The sequence below is a fragment of the Labrus bergylta genome, chromosome 13, assembly GCF_963930695.1.
Source record: "Labrus bergylta chromosome 13, fLabBer1.1, whole genome shotgun sequence".
Lineage (NCBI taxonomy): Eukaryota > Metazoa > Chordata > Actinopteri > Labriformes > Labridae > Labrus > Labrus bergylta.
Window position 1 is genome coordinate 5021089 of NC_089207.1, and position 19454 is coordinate 5040542.

Consider the following 19454-nt stretch of genomic DNA (forward strand, 5'->3'; position numbering starts at 1 on the left):
TAAATAAAAAAGTGCAAATCTCCACGTTTTGAGAAGCTCATATGCTCATATGATTGGCATTTTTGCTTGAAATTGAGTTCATCAAAAGAAATCACAAAAATATGATCAGATAATGATTAATCAATCAAACATTTTTACTCATTTTAAAATAATGTATTCTAAGAAGTGATTTGTATCATAGTAGGCTACTTACAAAAAAAAACCCACTGTTAATTAACACCAAACAAAACTTCCAAATCTACGCTTTATCACTTATTGATATAAGAAATGTATCACATGTCAAAACATACATGTTGTAAATCAAACAGAGTTGAAACATGAAGCTGTTTCCCCTCCTCAGTGCACACCTTCGTCTCCGTCCCCTTTAAACGGGGAGGTGCTCCGGTGCTCACCCCAGCCCGGGGCTCCTCGCTGCGCAGCGGGAGGGGGAGAGAGGGAGAGCGGGCTGACTGAGAGCGGACGCGTCGGAAACCTCCCCGGAGGGGCCCCGTGTAATTCGATGCATGCTGTTAAAGCTTAGAGTATATTGTCTTCCCTTTTGCTTATGAAGCCTCCACCCACCGGCCCACCCTACATTTAGCGGATCATGTGACTCGGGGTAAGTCATTTGCAAGTACAACAGTTCTCTGTGCGCTCCCATTCATTTCCTGAGAACTGCCTGAGCCGAGCAGCTGAGAGGCAGAAGGGGAGGGAGCACTCACATATACACTCACACACACACATACACAAACACACGCACACATACATACAGGCAAGAGTGAGAGGAGAGGGAGAGGAGGAGAGGAGACAGAGAGGGAAACAGTCTCCTGATCTCCACGGCTCTGCAGCTCCTGACAAGGTCTGTGCTTTTATTTATTTTTTGTGTGTGTGTATGTGTGTGTGTGTGTGTGTGTGTGTGTGTGTGTGTGTGTGTGTGTGTGTGAATGTGTCCGTCCTGTTCCTGTGCTGGCTCGCTGCTGTGGGCTTCATTTGTCACGTTGCTTGGGGCTTTGTGCTTGTCTTCAGCGCGTCTCGTTCAGCTGTCATTTCTCTGTCAAGGCAGATGACAGCTCTGATCACCTATGGCATTGTGTTTGGTGTCTTGTCAGTGTGCGTGTGTGTGTGTGTGTGTGTGTGTGTGTGTGTGTGTGTGTGTGTGTGTAGGGGGGGAAACAAGAGACCCTGCATGCTGTTGGCTGGACATAAGACACCTTTTCCCCAATTGTAGATTCATAAAGCTGTCATAAAAAAAAAGTGATTGTACTGTAAATGAGCAGCAGCATCTTCACTCTACAGTTGTGAAACCTCTCAAGTGTCACTTATTTACCTCTGAAGAAACTTTCAAACGCATAACTTTAGCAGCATTTGTTGAAGAAGAAATGTGTTTGTGGGGGATAAAAAGAGTGTGAAGTGAGGGCTGCAGCAAACTCTCTTTTGCGCTGGAAAAAAAAAAAAAGTTTGCAGCTTGTCAGAGTTTCGTGCATGCCATAAGAGAATTGTGTGTGTGTGTGTGTGTGTTAAAGTGTGTGTGTGCGTTTGTGTGAAGAAATTGCAGTGTGTGAGACAGGCTTGTTTGCCTACTGTAGCAGCTTAGAGAGGCTGTTAGCAATGGGTTAAACATTAGGAGGCTCGGGTAGCGGAGGAAGGACACTAGGGGGGAGGTGTGTGTGTGTTTGTGTGTGTGCGTGTGTGTGTGTGTGTGTGTGTGCGTGTGTGGGAGTGTTGCAGGGGTGGTGTCTTGGATGTCATCGGCAGCGCTCTCACTTGCAGGGTAATAGTCATTGGTATTGATGGGTGGCTGTCAGAGAGGCAGAGAGCCACCAGGTTGGGGAGAGTGGCCGGGGGCTGGCCCTTGGCTGTTATTTTCAATTACAGGGGACCCGGGCAGAGCTGACAGCAAAGGCATTTGTACATCCAGCAAAAAAGGGGGGAGGAGGAGGAGGAGGAGGGGGAGGAGGGGGGGGGAGTGTTTGCGAAGAGGAGGGGTAGGATTGGGAGTGGGAGGGGGAGATGAGACTCTGGCCTCTGCTCTTGGGTTTGATGTGGAAACTGAGCACTGACCTCTGTGACTTTACCCCCGCGTTGTGGAAGGGGCCCTGCCTCGCCTGTAACTGTGTGTTGGCTGCAGGGTGTGTGTTTGTGTGTTTTTAAGTGGGGATCTCATCCACAGTAAAAAAAAAAAAAAGAAAAAAAAAAAAAAAAGAATGTTTAAAGGAGAAGGGGGCGGGTTGGGTCATGTGTGTGCGGATGGGACCCCCTGCAGCTCTTGGATGTTCAGCGGGGTGAGATTAGCGCTCGTTTAAACTCTCACTTAAATCCATTTACAAAGGCGCCTTCTGCATGAATTAGCAGGGAAATACATAACCTCACATTGAGAGAGGACTCTGTAGCGACACTTCTGTGAGCAGAGAAGAAGAACTGTTTTGGAGCTCTGCAATTTGGAACTTGCAAATATTGACTATAGCGTTGCCGACCAAATCAGTGAGTTTTCTTTTTGAAGAAGCTGATGTAATATCACAAAAACTATACAGTTGTTTTTTTTGTTCCAGTGGTGCTCCACTTACTGATAACCACAGACTTGGTTGTCAACTCAGTGATGTTACATTGTATGTTTTCTTTCAATGTGTTTTTGTTCAAAACAAGAAAACAAAAGCCACAAAAACAATTTTTGTGTGACAACTTGAAAATAGATGACTATAACAGCTTGAACCAGCAAAAGGCCGAACTAACAACCGAACTGAAAGCAGAGCTGAGTGGTGCGTTCACAGATATGGCTTTGACACTGTCAGAAAAACTCCTGATATTTGCCGTTGAAGCTGTATGTGTGAATGCAAACAGACACATTTTTCACTCTGATTTCACCTGGAGTTTCTTATACCAGACCCTTGGTATTTTTTCGATCCTTTCACAACGATTTCGACAGAGTTCTTTGGTGAGTTGTTTATTTTTGAATGTGTGGTTAAGTATCTTTGGCCACTTGAGTATTTTTGACCTTTAAATGTCCTGTCACATTATATTCTACTGATTAAGAAATTCAAGAAAGTGCTCCAAATCAAACAACAAATTACATTGTTCGACCCCTGTCTGCAGGAGGATGTCATTGGTCGCCTTGTAGCTGCTTTGCTAAAAGTTTGTACAGGTTTTAGAGGGAGATTATGTTTTATGTAAATGACTGCTTCCTTAATATTAGGGGACTTTCATTGACTGTCAATGGGTGACTGGATGGGAACTACAGTTTCATTTTCTGAAAATGGATTTCTATGGAAATGGTTTTTTTTTCCTTACAAAGAACCAGCCGCTTTAGCTTGAAATGGTGGATTATATTCCACCATTTAAATTCTCCTGTCAAGTGTCTGCTTGTTGCTGATGGATATTCACTTGATAAATCCTGATATTTTTGTAAAAAAGTATATGATGTGGTGCATCTTGTGCCGTTTTCCTCCATACACATCAGGCTGCTACTGTCACTTTGATTCCTTCGACAGCCCAACAACCCATCTATCCCCAGACACGGTCCATGGGTTTATGATACAGATCAGTGCAGGTGGGGGGACTCAATTAAAAAGCCAATCACCAACAGATAGACTCTATCTGTCCGTCAACAGCGCTCTGGCCGGCACATTTAATTGCAAGGCAGGATTCCCCCCACTATAAGCATCATCTGTCCGCCAAAGATCACAACACACAAATTGGGTGTGTGTTGACAGATGGAATCTTTCAGGAAGAAGTTGCTGTGGACCCTACAATATGAAATCTCATTGTCTTTTTCAGGGACATGTGAAATTCCCTGTATTACCCCCTAATCAGCTGGGTTAACTGCTGGCATATTGACGGACTGCTGAAGCATTGATCCAGGTGGGTGTTATGGAGTGTATCGTCATTGATTGCAGATACTCTGCAGTGCACTATGAGGCTGGATTCATTTGGGTCCTCCAGCTGTAAGCCGAGGCCAGAGAGGCAGATTATGGAGGTTTGGTATGCCTAAGGTGCATTGTGGGATACGATGTGGCCTCCTTCCTCAGAAATCGCATTGAGTGAAACCCAGATTTTCAGCCACAGGAAGCATCATGCAAAGACCCTTAAAAATCATTCACAACGACACACATACACCGACATGCTCTTACAAAAGACTAGCAAAGGGCATGCATATGCAATGTGTGAGTCTGACTGCACACAAATAGATGCATGACTTAGTGTATAAATAGATGTACCTGCAAATAAAAGTTTATAAAATCAACAGAACAATAAGCTCAAATATTAAGTGGGTTAAACGACCCCATGAAATTTTTTTGTTAATTAAAGCAGGAAATTTGTTGGTAATTGTACTGACTTCCTGTGCACAAAGACTTTGGTTGTGTCCCAAATCAGCAACTTGTTCTCTACTACATCTCTTTATATGGAGCTCAGAGGACTGAATATAATGAGCTAATTGGAAAAAAATCATTTCTATTTACTATTCAGGTCATTTTGTTCATGACGTTAATTCCATCATTGCAATTGCAAGATTGTATTAAGTGCTTAATAGGAGACAATAGTTTTTACTCATCACTTGATCATTAACACCACAACATGACTAATCAACTGCAGAGTGATTTGTGTGTGATTTCAGATCCAATGAAACAGAAATATTCTAAACTGGATGCTTTCACTTTTTATATCTATAGACAATCTAATGATGCTGAAAAGACTACAACTTAATATTGTTTTGAAAATTAGACATTTTGGCAGAATACCAACTAGTCAGTAAACATACAAAAACATGTTGTTTTGTAGGCCTACCAACATTTTTGAGACTTTTCAGGTAAGCTAATTAACAACCTTTGTGAATGTAAGTAGAAGAAAACACTTCATTTCATATCGTTTAATTAGCTGATACGTACATCATGTGTCGGAGACGGGGGCTGTTGTTGGTGATGGCTGCGAGATGAACTCCCCGTGCTGTTATTTCACCATGTCAGAAGATGACAAAATGTTCTCTCCCTTTGAGATTTCTCTTGTGGATTCAGCCTTTGACCCCCGTGTCCAGCCTGCGTTTGTTTACCAAAAATTGAGTTAAGGGTGTACTTTGAGTGCTAGACCAAGTGTGTTTTGTGACTGAGTAAGAGAGTGAAAGGGTGGAGAGAGAGAGAGAGAGCCCGGAAAGTATTGTGCAACAGTAAATGACGCTGAGGTTGATAGTCTAAATAGTGAACTCAAACAAAAAGAATGAACGCAACATGGCTGTTTGTAGGACTGTAAAACATCAATGTGGGAATCTTACATTTTTGTAACATATGGAAACTTGAAGCCTCGCAAATGTTGTGTTACTTCTAAGAGAAAGGAACGCTTTCCTCAACCAAAAGACAGACTGAAATGAGGCAGAATTTAAGTTCCCTGACCAAACCATTGATCCAGTTTTTTTTCTCATAATGACACCATCTCTACAGCAGCACACTCAGTACTTACTGGAAGTGAGTCATTTAGCAGCGCTTGCCCCCAGACTCTGATTTAAGGTTGCTCGACATGTTTCCATGGCAAGGATGGAAAGGCATGTCGGTGGAAGGGCCTGTCTATCTGTGGTGATGTTTCCCCTATCAACCTAGTGTGTATTTAACTTTAGCCAAATATGGTCGCCGAACAGGAGGAAAAGAAGGAAAGGAAGGAAGCCAAGAAAAAGAGGATGGAAGAGCATTCAAAGTCAGCGTTTTCAAGTGTTTTGGACCCATTTTTAAGATGGTTTTTACAGAAAGAGTTTCCCTTTATAGAATCTTAAGAAGGCTGTAGCATCAGTTCACTTCATTCACATGAGAGGCCATTTTCCTCCAACCTGATACTCAAGGTATCAGGTTGGAAATGCCAAAATAAAAACTCAAGAAATGCCAAAATATTGTCTTACTGCTGAGTTTGAGCGTCACAAATTTTTACAAACATGCGGTATCTGACAAGTCGCTATCCTTTCACTGCTTTTTTTTTTATCAGCATTGAGAATTGGAGGCACAATGTCTATATTTAAATGTTATGCATTTGCTCTGAAAACAGGTAACATAAGCATTTCACAACTTCCTAGCTACAGGCTCTATTGAGTATTGTGCTGCAATAAGAGGCGTAAACTCCTAGCTAATGGCATTGTTAGCCACCTAACAGTGATGTAGCCTTTAATACCATTTGATGGTGTAGCTTTTGATCGGTAAAGTTTACATTTCTAGCTTTAACTTGTAACATTGTGTGACTGCTCATGTTAGCTCTTGTAACATAGTTAGACCTGTATCAAGTAGCTCATTATCTACTTTTTAAGAGTCAATAACACATGTTAGCATCCAACTATTCCCTTGCTGACATAAGTTTGACATGCTACAATAGTAAAAGCATAATTTCCTAGCTAATGCAGGGGAACAAGGTTGTTAGTTATTGAATAAATGCTAACATTACGACAACAACAACTAATGTAAGAACACTTCCCAGCGAACATCAGCTTACTGTTTTGTGGCACAAGGTACAATGGATAATGTGTTTTTTTTCCTCTTCTTTATGGAAATATTAGCCCGCAGTGGTGTTGGACAAGACATTGATTTCTACATGATTTCAAACTTTGAACACAGCAGTACAGTATTAAAAGCATTTGAGCTTTGAGTGTGAAGTCAGAAGGAAAATGCCTGTTGTTTGAATAACTTGAATGTAGATGCTTTTACCAGACCTACAGTATGTAAGGATGCTGCACAGATTACTGCGAACCTCGTTTCCAGTTGTGCTTTAGGTCAATCATTAGAGGGGGAAATTATTCAAACATGTGGAATCCATTTGGGTTGCCTGTGGCATTCCACAGGCCTTTTTTTTGGACTTCAGCAAAACTGATTGTGGGTTCATGCTATGGACCATAACTCCTCTCAATTAGCTGCTTCAGCCAGGTAGCAGCACAGGACGGCATGACAGCATGAGGTGAACAAAAAAAAAAAAAAAGAGAGGAAAAACAATCGAAGTGAAGGCGTGAGTAGATGAGTAATAGAGGTAAACACAGCTGCTGGCTTTTATTGAGTGGCGTTGGAGAGCCGGAATGGGTCAAACCGAGGGGAAAAACTTGTGAGCGAAAATAACTGCACAAGCGCACATTTGATGTAACAAGTGTCAGTGTGTCGGAATGTTTAGCTTGGTCGGTTATAGTCTTTTTCCATGTGCAGAGAGAGTTTGGGTGGATTATGTTGTGTCAGCACAAAGTCGGGTTAGATAGGGTAGGCTGCATCAAGAGGACTCTGCAGGACTCTTGAGTGCAATGCATGTGTGTTTTTTTGTGTGTGTATATTCGTGCATGCAGAGCTTTGTGTGTGTGTGTGTGTGTGTGTGTCATGGATAGGGAGTGAGGGAAAAAAAGGGCACTGGGAGACAACTGAGTGTGTGTTTAAGTGTTTGGGCTGCTATTATTTCTGTGTGACTTGTTTACAGCAGATACTGTAGATGAGTCAGTGTATTGGTGCTTCTGCATTGTATGGTTATTGTAAAACATCTAGGTCGATCTTTCAGAGTGCATATGAGTGCACATGTGCCGTGATGCATTTAGTCAGACAAGCTTTTGTGAGTAGTACGTACACAGTGCATATGCTGGGGGGGAAGGGGGATCGCTCACACACACATTCAGACATACATGTTGTAACACAAGTGCACATATATATAAAAGCCTAGGGGGATAAGACAGGCAGTAGGCAGTAGCAAAGAATCCCCCATTAGGGCAGGAGTGTACTGTCATCCCTCGGGGAGTGGAAGGAACGAGAGAGAGAGAGAGTATGTGGGTGGTAGTGATGGTGGTCGGAGGGAAAAGGATGCAGGTTATTGTGAGGATGCTAATCTAATGCATCCCACCTCTCTGTAAGGGCAAGAAATGAGAGCAGAGTTTCACTCTGACCTTCTACAGGAGATCACGAGAAGCAGCCTTAACCCTTTGCATCAGAAGAAACGACTGCTCATACCTTCACAATATATCCTCATGTGGTTTGATAAACATGTTACACAAAGTGTCTGTGATATTTGGATTTGTAGCAATCAAGGAATGTCAACAGAAATCATCACAGGTTTTAAAGTATTTATTTGCTCTCTATTCTGTACAGGGCAGTGCCCACAATGCACCTGTGTCCGTTTGATTTAGCAGCGTGGTCACCTCAGCCTCAGACTGGGGCAACCAGAGTAAATAAGAGACTAGGACGGAGTCACTGAGTGCATTTTTTTTATTGATTCACTGAAGCTAACCTCTTTCTCTCTATCCCCCTCTCTCTCTCTCTCTCTCAGTCAAACATTCAGTACAGTGTGTTAACAACTTCATAGACAAGGGCTTAATTACAATAATAGACATAAATTAAAGCTAATAATACAACCTCTTTCACACTGTAGGAGTAGTTCAGAGTGCTTAAAGATAAAGTAAAGAAATAAAGACAAAACAGACAGATTAAAACAAGTGGATGTGATGAATCATGCATTCAAGCTTCTCAGTAAATCACATTTTATAACTTTGCAACATGAACATATTCAGAAATAAACACAGTCTAAAACATGTGCCTGAAACTGAATAATATGAAATCAATATTATCTTTTCTTCTACCATGTATTCCTGTTGAACCTAATAGAGTAGGGCACAAATGGACCATACATTCACACTATTTGGATAAGAAGAAACCACTGTTCTAATCTGTGAATCTCAGCCACAGGCCAAAATGGCAGAGTTTAAAGATGCCTTTGGAAAGATAATTAGTGTACAGACAGAGGTCACCATGTAACAAGTATACAATAAACAATGAACACTAAAGGCTATAAATACAGTCCATAAAAATTACACTGAGCATGTTTTTATTGCACATTAGAGATATATCATATCATGCTGGCCAACAACATGCAAGGAATATTCCAGAAGGGTTGTGCCAATTACACCACTGTCAAGTTGAAATCTTGGTTTGCACAGCTCCTCCTCCTCCCCCCGCCTTTGGTACATGTTAGGTTTTTGTGTCAGAGGCTATTTTAGATGCACAGCCACTGACCCTACTGCATTTAAAAAGGTGTGCGCGCTTGTGTGTGTGCGTGTGTGTGTGCGTGTGTGCGTGCGTGCGTGTGAAGGGTGTTCTTGAGAGGTCAGATGATTATGTTGTAGCAGCAAAACGTCATATTCAGTTTAGAGCTTAAGGCGCCTTTTTTGTGGCGTTTATATGTGGTTCCATAGCGCAGCCCTCGCACTGAATATTTAACTTATTCTTTCTCACGATTACATCAAAATGATCTTCAATTGGACATAAACTGTCTCGAACGGTGTCGCAAATTGCTTTGACTTGTAAGCCGACGCTCACTTGAGTAATGCCACCTCACTTTAGTGCTGTCACGGTCACAGCTTGTTTAGCTGTTCCTCTGCTGCATTTGAGGCCCATGATGCAAGAGGATGTCAGACGCTTCTGTTTACCTCTCTGTGGAAGTGTGTGTGTGTGTTTGTGTGTTATTTTTCTGGTGAGTGTGTGCGTGCATACTGTAGGTGTGTGTGGGTGGCTGTTTGTGTTGAATGGGCATCTTTATTCTTCTTTCATGAGCAGAGACGAGCTGCAATATTCAGACACAGAGTTGAGCGCGAGTGTTGTTTTAATCTAAGACAAATATGGTTCATTGTGGGTGCAGACAGAGGTCACAAGGTTTGTGTGTGTGGTATATAGCCAGATTGTGGAACGCAGCACGGGCTCAGGAAGTCAGCTTTTTAGAAGAAGTGCGTCTGACACACAGACGGAGACGCAGACAAACCAGACAGCCACCGACTCTTCTTTTTCGCTTTGAGTGTTTCCTCTCAGAGTAAGCAGCTTCTTCATTTCCCACAGTTTCACAGTTGTACAGAGACAGAGGTGGTGCTGGTGGAGGTGGGGAGCTTTTGCAAAGACAAAGGTGTCACAAAAACAGGCTCTATACTTAACTTTCTAAATATATATTTTTGACAGGCTAATAAATAAAGTTTTGATCTTTTATTGCTCACTTACATTTACATCCTTCATTTTAAAAGGATACAAGAGATAGATCTGCTTAAAATAACCTTTAATCAACTTACATTTCACTCTTAAATGCCTGGATTTAAGTAGTGTTCTATTATTTTTGGGCAAACCTTAATCACAGTATACTATTAAAATGATATGTATGTTTTTAAGGACTTAATTATATATTAAAGCAGCATTCAAGACATTGTTGTGGCTTGATTTCTGCCCACTATTTGAGCACATTTTATTGAAAAATTATAGTGTTTTTATCTCATGTCTATAGTAGACTAGCTTACCAAGCAGCAGGTACTATACAAAACAATACAAGACGAGAAATTCAAGATCACACAAAGACAATCTTCACCACTGAAAGAGGAACAAATTAAAAACATGTAAAAGAATAACACAGCACTGACAAATTCATAGTGTCACTGAAAAAGTAAATAATGTGTATGTGTGTGTGTGTGTGTGTGTGTGTGTGTGTGCTGGAGAAGGCAGCGGACTTGAGCCGCATCCGGCGACCTCATCCCGACAGGATTACTGACACAGGATCTCCCCTTGCCCCTGGCAGAAATAGCAAAGACCCAAGGGCAATCCAGAAAAATATGGGAACTTCCGTGGGCCTTGCTGGTGTGCTAGTGTGTGTGGTTTCTTCGTGGGCTGTGTTCACAGACTATTTAGTTTTTGTTCCTGTTCTAGAATCGACTGTATGTTATGCTAAAGAGCATGCAGAATATTTTTTTGTACAAGATGTTGCATAACAAGGTCATTTTGTAGGAAAAAATTGGATTGCACATTGTAATTAAAGCTTAATGCAACTTTATTTTTGGATTAAATGAGGTGCTGTCCACTTGGTAAAAAAGTGTTTCAAACTCAAAAAAATCAAATCTTGAATCTATAAAAAGTACTAAAATGTGTCTGAGTTCAAAACTGGGTCAAACATCTTTTTCTGTACATTTTCTGAAAGCCCGGTTGGAGCTTGATTTTGTATACTGATTTAAAGATCAATACTCACCCTTTGCTACATTTATCTCCATTCAGCCTACTTATTCCATGCGTCTTTACATTTTTCAACAAGCATTTTGTCGATGACGTCCTCCCTCACTGCTGGATTTAAGAAAAAAGCATGGAAGAATGGCCATTAAGCGACGTAGCGTGGATAATTTTGCTGCTGGTGACAGGCTCTTCAAGTAAAATCATACTTTATTATGTGTTTATCCTGCTGCAAACTTTGTGACATCAAGAAACAGAAGCATCGGCATGATTTTTAAATTGCTGGCTACATGTGTGAGTGCAGCAGGGAGCCCAGACGTTCATGAACGCCTCATCAAATGAAGCACAAGCGAAGCCTGGAAAGTATCAGACAGACAGATAGGGGATGACATTCACTATAAATTGATGTGACCTGATAAGCTCCCCATGTTGGGCTGTATGTCCCAGAGATGAAAAACATCCAACACATGAGAAGTGTGTTCTGTCTAATAATAGCCGCGTTCATGAAGAAAGCAGTTTTTCTCTCTGGGGGACTGATTTAGTCCCAGTGGAAAAAGGCCAGGGTGTTTTGAGGTAAAGTGCATCAGTTGAGTGCATCTCTAAGGGGTTTTTAACCCTAAAGGGAACTTTTTTCATCAAAGGGATGTGAATATAATCTCGCAGTTTGATGCCATTGTGCCTGTCGAGGGTTAGAGAAGTCTGGGTTTTCTACGAACAGGGAGGTAGCAGCACTTTCGCTCTCTTGAGCCCTGTTCAAAAATGTCCCAGAAGCATCTGAAAGACTTTGCTGGCTGCTCCTGCCAAGGAAAACACGGATTATGAAATGGAAATTCTGAGACCATTCACAGGGTGCCAGGAATGATAAGAAAAAAAGACGAAGTCCATCTCAGTACATCTAGGAGTGAACTGAGGGAGAGCACATCCCCACCTTGCACAAACTGCAACAAGCAGCGTCTACATTGTTTACCTGCTCTGTACTTTTCGGGGGTTGGAACGTCATCAGAGGGGAACTCCAACGATTTTAAACATATAGGTCGGTTGACTCATCATATACAGAGTCAATCTGTGAAACAGTTTTGCTATGATTCTGTGCCTCTGGAGAGACATTTTCAAAGACAGCCTTGATAATGTCATAAAAGGTTAAAGACACAAAGTCCTGATTTTTCAAATGTCCTAAAGATTATCTTGCCAGATTCTCCTCTGATGCGAAGTGCCACTCACACCTTACATCTGATCTGCCGGATGTTGGGGCTGCCCCGATTGCAAACCATAATCATCCGATATGTTCAATATTTAAGATCCAATCTCCTGGTGTGTGGGGGGAGTCCCGATTGGGTGCCAGCTGACTGAGGAAGAAAACACAACAACCACAGCAATCACACTTTTACTCTCTTCCACCTTTCGCTGTAACATGTACTGTCTTCACAAACCCTTAGTTAAACTTCTCTCTTTGTGAATTTTCAGTTTAAAGACCAAAAGCTATTGCAGTTTCTTCCTGCCCGTCATCGGCTGTACTCGTTAGCTGGTAGCCTTTAGCAGGGCAAATTTAGCAAATGTAGATTTTTTTAATTCTCTTTCATGAATACAAACATATTCTCTTGTCTATGAAGCTTAAGAGACTCCATTTCTATGATGTGGGAGAACAGAAATGTATCTAGCAGAAGAATGGTGAGAGAAATTCGGCCAACTGGCGAATGCTAGATGCTAGCGTAAATTGTATTCCTGCTAAGGGTAGCAGTTGGTGTTTACTCTTTCTTAGTCTTATAAATCCTGCAAATGTTGCGCTTAGTTTTCTTAAAAAATGTGGCATAATATTCATATAGCCTACAGTAAAACAAATGTCAATAACTGATGTGAAATCAACTGGTCATTTATGTTTTTTTTGGCGTTTCAGCTCAGCATAGATCTTTAGCCACTCTGAGTTCTGATATTTGCCTTGGTGCTGTTACTCTGGAAGTCGAAACTCTGCAGGGAACTATCTGAATGGGCGCTCAAGATGTGAATGAGGCAAAGAAGATGAGGTCATGAGCAGACGGGTTAACACGAAACAGACTGAGATTGAAAATCAGCTGTGATTCAGCTGCGGCTCTATTGTGTCTGCACTGCTAGCGGACAACATAAACACATACCACACCCTTTATTTTTTTCTAGGATCTACAAGAGTCACAGTGTCACTTTTCTGAAAAGACTTTTTCTTTACCTGTCCTTTGAGTCGGCAGTGCATGCAGTGAGGTTTTTTTTTCTTTCTAAAAGCTGCAGCTGCACTGCGTGACTCAAACGAGAGGAAGCGGAGGAGTAGGCTGATGAACGAGCAGTTGTAGGCCGGTTATCAGGCCAATGTGACACTTCGGGGTGTCCAGGGGCACAGAAAAGGGAAGTGAGTCTCGGGCAAAAAAAAAAAAAGGCTAGCGGCAACAACTAAAAAGGCAAAACACAGGAAATGCTCCCCTCATGTCACCTACAGCTGTTTATTTAATGACGCCGCTCTTTCAGCCCCTTCTTTATCGTTTCTTTCCAATGGGCAACTTTTTGAACGCTTGTTTTTTTCTCTCGTCTTCTTCCTTTCTTTACTCTCTTTAGTGGAGGACTAGATGGGAAGAGGCGGGGTGGGGGGTTGGGGGGGTGTCTGTTGGCATTCTTGCACCGTGTGCTTTGCGCTCGACCGGGCCTTGGCTCGTGTCCATATCCCCTCTCTACCCTCTCTCGCTTCTCTGACTCCTGCCCCCCCCCCCTTCCCCCACCCACCCCATCTCATCCTCTTCAACTCCCCTCGGTTGCTTCCCCACCCGCTGCTCCTGCCAGCAACTCTTCGCTCTTTAACAAACCCCCCCCCACCACCACCACTACCACCACCTCACCCGCTCTCACTTACTCATTCCTCTTGCTATCACCTTCCCTTAACACTTCCTCATGTATCTCCCATAATTCATTGCCTCCCCTCCTCCCTTTCCCTTTCCCTTCCCTTCACTTCCTTCCCCCCCCCCTCACCCTCACCCTCTCCCAGCCCCGTGGCAGCAGGTCCAGCCTTTGTGACAGAGATGCACACAGTTGCTCTGGGCGCTCGACATGGGAACGAAGCCTTGGTGGGGCCCTCTGTTGCCGTGTGGTTCAGGGTGTGTGGTGTTTGTGTGCAGCGGAGAGAGACAGAGAGAGAGAGAGAGAGAGAGAGAAAGTGGAACTCGCAGACAGATTCTACATCTTGTTTTTTTTTTAGTTTGTTGATGCTTAACTTTCACTTTAAGACACAAAAAAAACCTCATGCATTGCTCGTTGTGGACAGGGACAATGTAAAGTAATAGAACATTCACAACATTTACTTACACACAGCACAGATCAGATAAAAACCTAAGGCTGAATCAGAAGTAAGACAGAAACCAGCTCTCACTGATTGGTTTTGCAGGTCTGTTCGATTTTTTCCTCTTGGAAAATGCAGGATACACATTGAGCTGAATGTGTGTTTTTAACATCTGCAGAACGCATCTGTGTTTTTATTGTAAACATGTGCAATATCACACAAGAAGCGTGAGAAAAAAAAAAGAAACATATTCAAGTTTAGTATGCTGATGTATCAGGTATTCTGCTGGATACACTGGAACAGCGTGCACAATGTTTGGCCAATCAAATGATTCACCAGCTATCAGCTAAACTGTAAGTTGTTTTGTTTGCGTCACTTAAGTGGCGACTGCTTGTTTTTTTTTTTAGCACAATAGAAAGTTAAAGCTCCTATTACAATTATTTTAGTCAGGGTGGATGAAATGTTATAGGTACCGTGCAGCAGAAAGACACAAGAAGCCTACATTTACCCAATTTGTTTAATAGTTTCATTGCTCTTGGATATGGAAGAATGACATCTATATTTAAATTCTGCATAGGGACAAATCTGAGCGTACACTCATTCCACAAAAGGTGGGTACCCAGACTGTGAATAATGTTGTGACGCAGCACAGATTTCCCCCTTATTGTCAGGTCCAGAGCTTTGTCCTGTTAATTAATCCAGCCAGTCCTCTCCAGCTTTTTGCTTTATCCGTCCTCTCCAGCTTTTTGCTATCACCTCCATCAGCGCACAGACAGTGGACCTGAGGTCATCTGTGTGGCTATGTGGTGGGAGTTTCAGGTCATACTGTGAAATGCATTAACAGGCGCACCAATAAGCACAAAAGAAAAATAGCAAAGCGAGAAGCAGACAATGAAATATGCATTTTTTTTTTTACCAGCATTATTTTGTGTTATGACTGGCCTCAATCTTCACCTGCTCCTTTTTTCCTTTTTTTTTTTGATTCTGTGGAGGGGACAGGAGGGGTGGGGTGGGAGGGTGTGTGGAGTTATGGTAGAGAGAAATGAGATGCCTCAACACTTCACTGCCCTCCTTTCTCCATCCAACTCCCCCACACACCTGGGATGGCCATTTCATTTCAGAGTGCAGCAAATGGAAAGGTGATCTTAATCTACCCTGTTTCCCTCTAACCCTCCCCTCCTCTCCTCTCCTCACCCCTCCTCTCTCCATCTCCCTCACACCGAGCCTCACCTCATACCGCTGATGGACAGCACACTGCTGGCTGCCTGAGCCTGCACACCAAATGTAGTGATAGAGGACACAGGGTCTCCATTGGTTTACTAGCATGGAATAATTCTCTTCATTTCAAACCTAATCTTTGTTCATCTTATCTATTTGGTTCGTGCATCGCTAACCGGCAGTCGTGATCCTTTCATGGGAGCAGTCGACGGTAGACTCCTGTCAAAGCTTTTCAACGTGACCTCTTCGACGCGCAGTGCCCCTCTGTTAGCTCATTACTCAGGTTTATCTCACTGCTGTTAGCTCTTCTGTCATTACAGCCACTAGCAGAGGTATGCACTGGGCTATTGATTTCCTATGAGCAAGCTTCTGCAGGCCAGTTCATTAGGAAGGTGATCACAAACGAGTGGATTATCTGGACTGGAGGCACACTGGGAAAGATTGTGGATTCTTAGAAATGTGCAAGACGTGTTTGATTTAAGCATCGAAAACAAATACATTGATGAATGTCCCTTAAAAGAGATGGTCACACTTGACCATCTCTTCCCCAGCACAACTCCTGACCCTGAGTATTTTAGAGGCTGAGTAATTTAAGATGCATCATAAAATCCCAAAACCAACATAAGGGATAAAAACTAAAATATAGAATAATAACACTTTATTTGTCGAGCACTTTTCAAGACGGGTGTACAAAGTGCGATACAGAAGCAATTTAAAAAAGATGATCACAATTTCAGATACAGAAACAACAACAAATCATAAAGTTAAAACAAAAGACAAATGAAAGTAAAAAAACATTAAAACAGAGTTAGTGTAAAATATGCACGCCGGCTCTGATAAATGATATGTCAGCTATAAATGCAAGTCTGTAAAAATGAGTTTTAAGGCTGGCTTTAAAAGCAGAAACAGAGTCAGCTGAACGGATGGAAAAAAGACTGTTCCAGAGCCGAGGTGGCATGACTGAAAAAAACCAGACCAACGAAAACACACCAAAAAAAAAGAGAAAAAATATGCTGATGTAGCAAAACAAAAAAATGTAACTTTCCATTTTAAGTTAAGTTAGAAGCATGTTTAGAAGCCAGACCTATGTGAAAAGTGTAAACATAAATATCTAAGTTGATTTCAAGAAATAAATTATAAAATAAACCCCCTGTAAGAGATGATAACAACACACAAAATAGAAATAAAGGCAAATTAAAGAAAACAAGCTATCATGATTTAGCTGTCTGGACATATTTAAGTTTAGGTTCATCAAAAGAGCAAATAAGATGCCTTAAAAAAATCTGTTTAATAAAAGCTTAATAAAATACAGTTGAGGACCTTTTAAGACAATTTTTATGAAGTTAATTGTCAAAATGATAAAAACCAGACTTTTTAGACCAATGCAAGACAGATGGTCATCTTGAGGAAAAACAAAACCCTCACTTTATTTGCCCCTCTCTGTGCACTCGCCTCTCCTTCTTCTTCTCCTCGACTCGTGTCTCGAGGCTGGACTGAGGCTGCAGCTCCACCCGCACAGCCGTTGCCATGGCAACCCTATCTGGGCCTACCAAAAGACCTGAAGCCGAAGGACATCCTGGACAACAATACAATAGCAGCACAGCACAGCCAGGGTACCTGAGGGACTTAGACCTGAGAGGCGAGATCTGGGGGTGGTTGGGCGGTTGGATGGGTGGTGGTGGTGGGGGGGTTGCAGATTGAGAGAGTAAATCCTCCCTTCCCTCTCTCATCCTCCCTCACACACAAACACAGTCAGGATAAGGGGTTGTGCTGGGGAATCTAAGAGGCAGTGGAGCAATAAATGAGTTTTTTTTTGTCACAACTTTCATTGGAATCTGTAAAAAGAAATGTTTTTGATCACTATCTTGAGTGGATTTTCTGGTGAGTAAAAAAAATCTTGATTGTTTGAGACGCCCCGGGGATGTTCTGTTACATCTGAGATGGTCTGCATAGTTAGAGGATCATGGGATAGGACGCACAGAAAGGCTATATGTCATTCCTGATTGGCTCAGCTTTTCTTCTCTCCGCACTAGAGTGGTCACGGTGGCTGCGGCGGTGGCTGTCGAATGCAAGGAACTGGGCCACACATCCTGCTGCTGGTGCCAGCAGTGGAGAGTAATGGAGATGTTTAGAGTCTATCTGCCGTGCTTGCATTCCTCCATGTACTGCTGCTAAAATAATAAGAGGGAGGGTTACCTCAGGTCGGCCCCAGCTGAGGGGATACGGAACATGCATTGTTGTCATTGGCTCCATCTGAGTATCCCTCTTAAAGCAACAGAATGGAGCTACTATTAAGGATGCATTTTCTTTATAGTATATTAATACAAACATAACATATATTTAATTATTTCTCATATATTTACTATCATTATCGGCATTGATACTCTAAATTGAGTGATCTATTGTCTGTATTATGTGTTCATCTTCCTGTCTGTCTACTTGTTCCTCCCTCTCGGTCTCTCCCTCTATCTCACTTTCTCCTCACAGCCTATCTAGGCTTTCCACCATTGACTGCATATAAAGATGGACCACATGTCTCCAACTTCTCCCTTTTTACAAACGTGAAGCCAAAATACCCCCAAGATGGGCGCTGACATATTTCGCTAGTGACATCTTTTGAAGCCAAATATGCACGGTAGATCTGGCTGTGCTATTTAAGTCCCGCCCCTGTGGCCAACCAAAATGCACAACCTAACGATAACACAGCAAAGACCCGTCAGATTGGTACAGGCCACAGCAGAACAGATTTTTTGTCTTGGTTTCAAGCATACACTCACAGGTTTGGAAAGTTCAATAAGTCCTGTGTATGGGTATGTTACACTTCCATTCACCATTCCTCCTTTATAGCCGCATTTGTCAACAGAGCTGTCAATCATGACGTTTTACTCTTTTGTATATCATCAAGTAGCTAATTAAAGCTGGCATTTTTAGAAAAAAGTAATCTTGGACAGAATTCAGCACCACAAGAGCTTACTTTAAAGACAGAAACCATGTTTAAGAAAACAGCTTGTTTGTCCCGTCTAGTAATATGGAGAAGCTGAAGTTTATGACCCATGCTGCAGCCAGTTAGTAGAAGGAGCTCTGAATGTTTTTGCTTCGCTTTTGGGGAGCTTTCATGTCGTCCATCTTTTTTACAAAGTCTATGCTTTGCATCATAGAGTCTGGTTGTGCTCAGGTCTCTAACTTTTAAAGAAAGTATTTCTTCTTCATGGATCTATAGAGGATTTATTTTGCCGGTCTAAGCAATATTACGAATACTACAATCTAGACCTGCTCTATATAGAAAGGGTAAAGAGATGATTTGTTTTTATTTTTCTATACAAATTAAAATAGTTTATTTGTTAATGTGTGTGTTTGCATGCTTGTGCCACATTTTGATATTTATATTACAAACATGTCAAACGTGTCAGTTTTTCCACTTTTCTTTTTCCGAGTTTCAGTTATTTCAGCGTTTGCAGAGAAAATGTTGTCCCGGTTGCTGTTAAGTAACCGAATATCAAAGCAAGTATTTGTATTCTATTGAAGTCTTAAGAGGATTTTATTCCACGTTATGAAGTGTTATTAGCCTTGCAACAGCTCACCAGGCAATTGGAAATCCTAAATACATGGAGGAAGGAGTCAAACTGTGCACTGCCTGAGTTTACACAGTTTGTGTGCAATCTTTTTTGTCTGTCAGCTTCTGATGGTTTTGAAGCATTAAAAATGTGTGTCTATTTAAAATGTGTTTATCTCTTAGTGGGTGCTCATCATTGTTGATGTTCATGTGTGAATAACTGCGAGTGTGGGACCTGCTTAGTCATGCTAAAACACCCGTCTTACACCTCCTCTGTATCCCTTCACAGGCAGCCGAAGAAACAGGATGTTAATGCTTGACGGAATGCCTGCGGTCCGAGTCAAAGCCGAGCCCCTGGAATCGGAACAAGGGGTAAGAGAGCAGTTGTTTTCCAGACAATTCCCTTATTTTTTTTCCCTTTCCGTCTTTCCTCCTCCCGGCAATGGGCCGATAA

At 42.1% G+C, this 19454-nt stretch overlaps 1 protein-coding gene across 2 annotated transcripts in view; it reads left to right on the plus strand.

Annotated features, from left to right (window-relative positions):
* Positions 1-425: 425 nt before the first annotated feature.
* klf12b (Kruppel like factor 12b) overlaps positions 426-19454 on the plus strand; it is a 50065-nt gene continuing 31036 nt past the window's right edge. The window contains exons 1-2 of one of the 2 annotated variants that reach the window (XM_020633931.3): positions 426-598; positions 19290-19372. In XM_020633931.3, coding sequence (XP_020489587.2) covers positions 19307-19372 — 66 coding nt within the window. In that variant the 5' untranslated portion in view covers positions 426-598; positions 19290-19306. The other variant, XM_065962575.1, reaches the window with a different exon arrangement.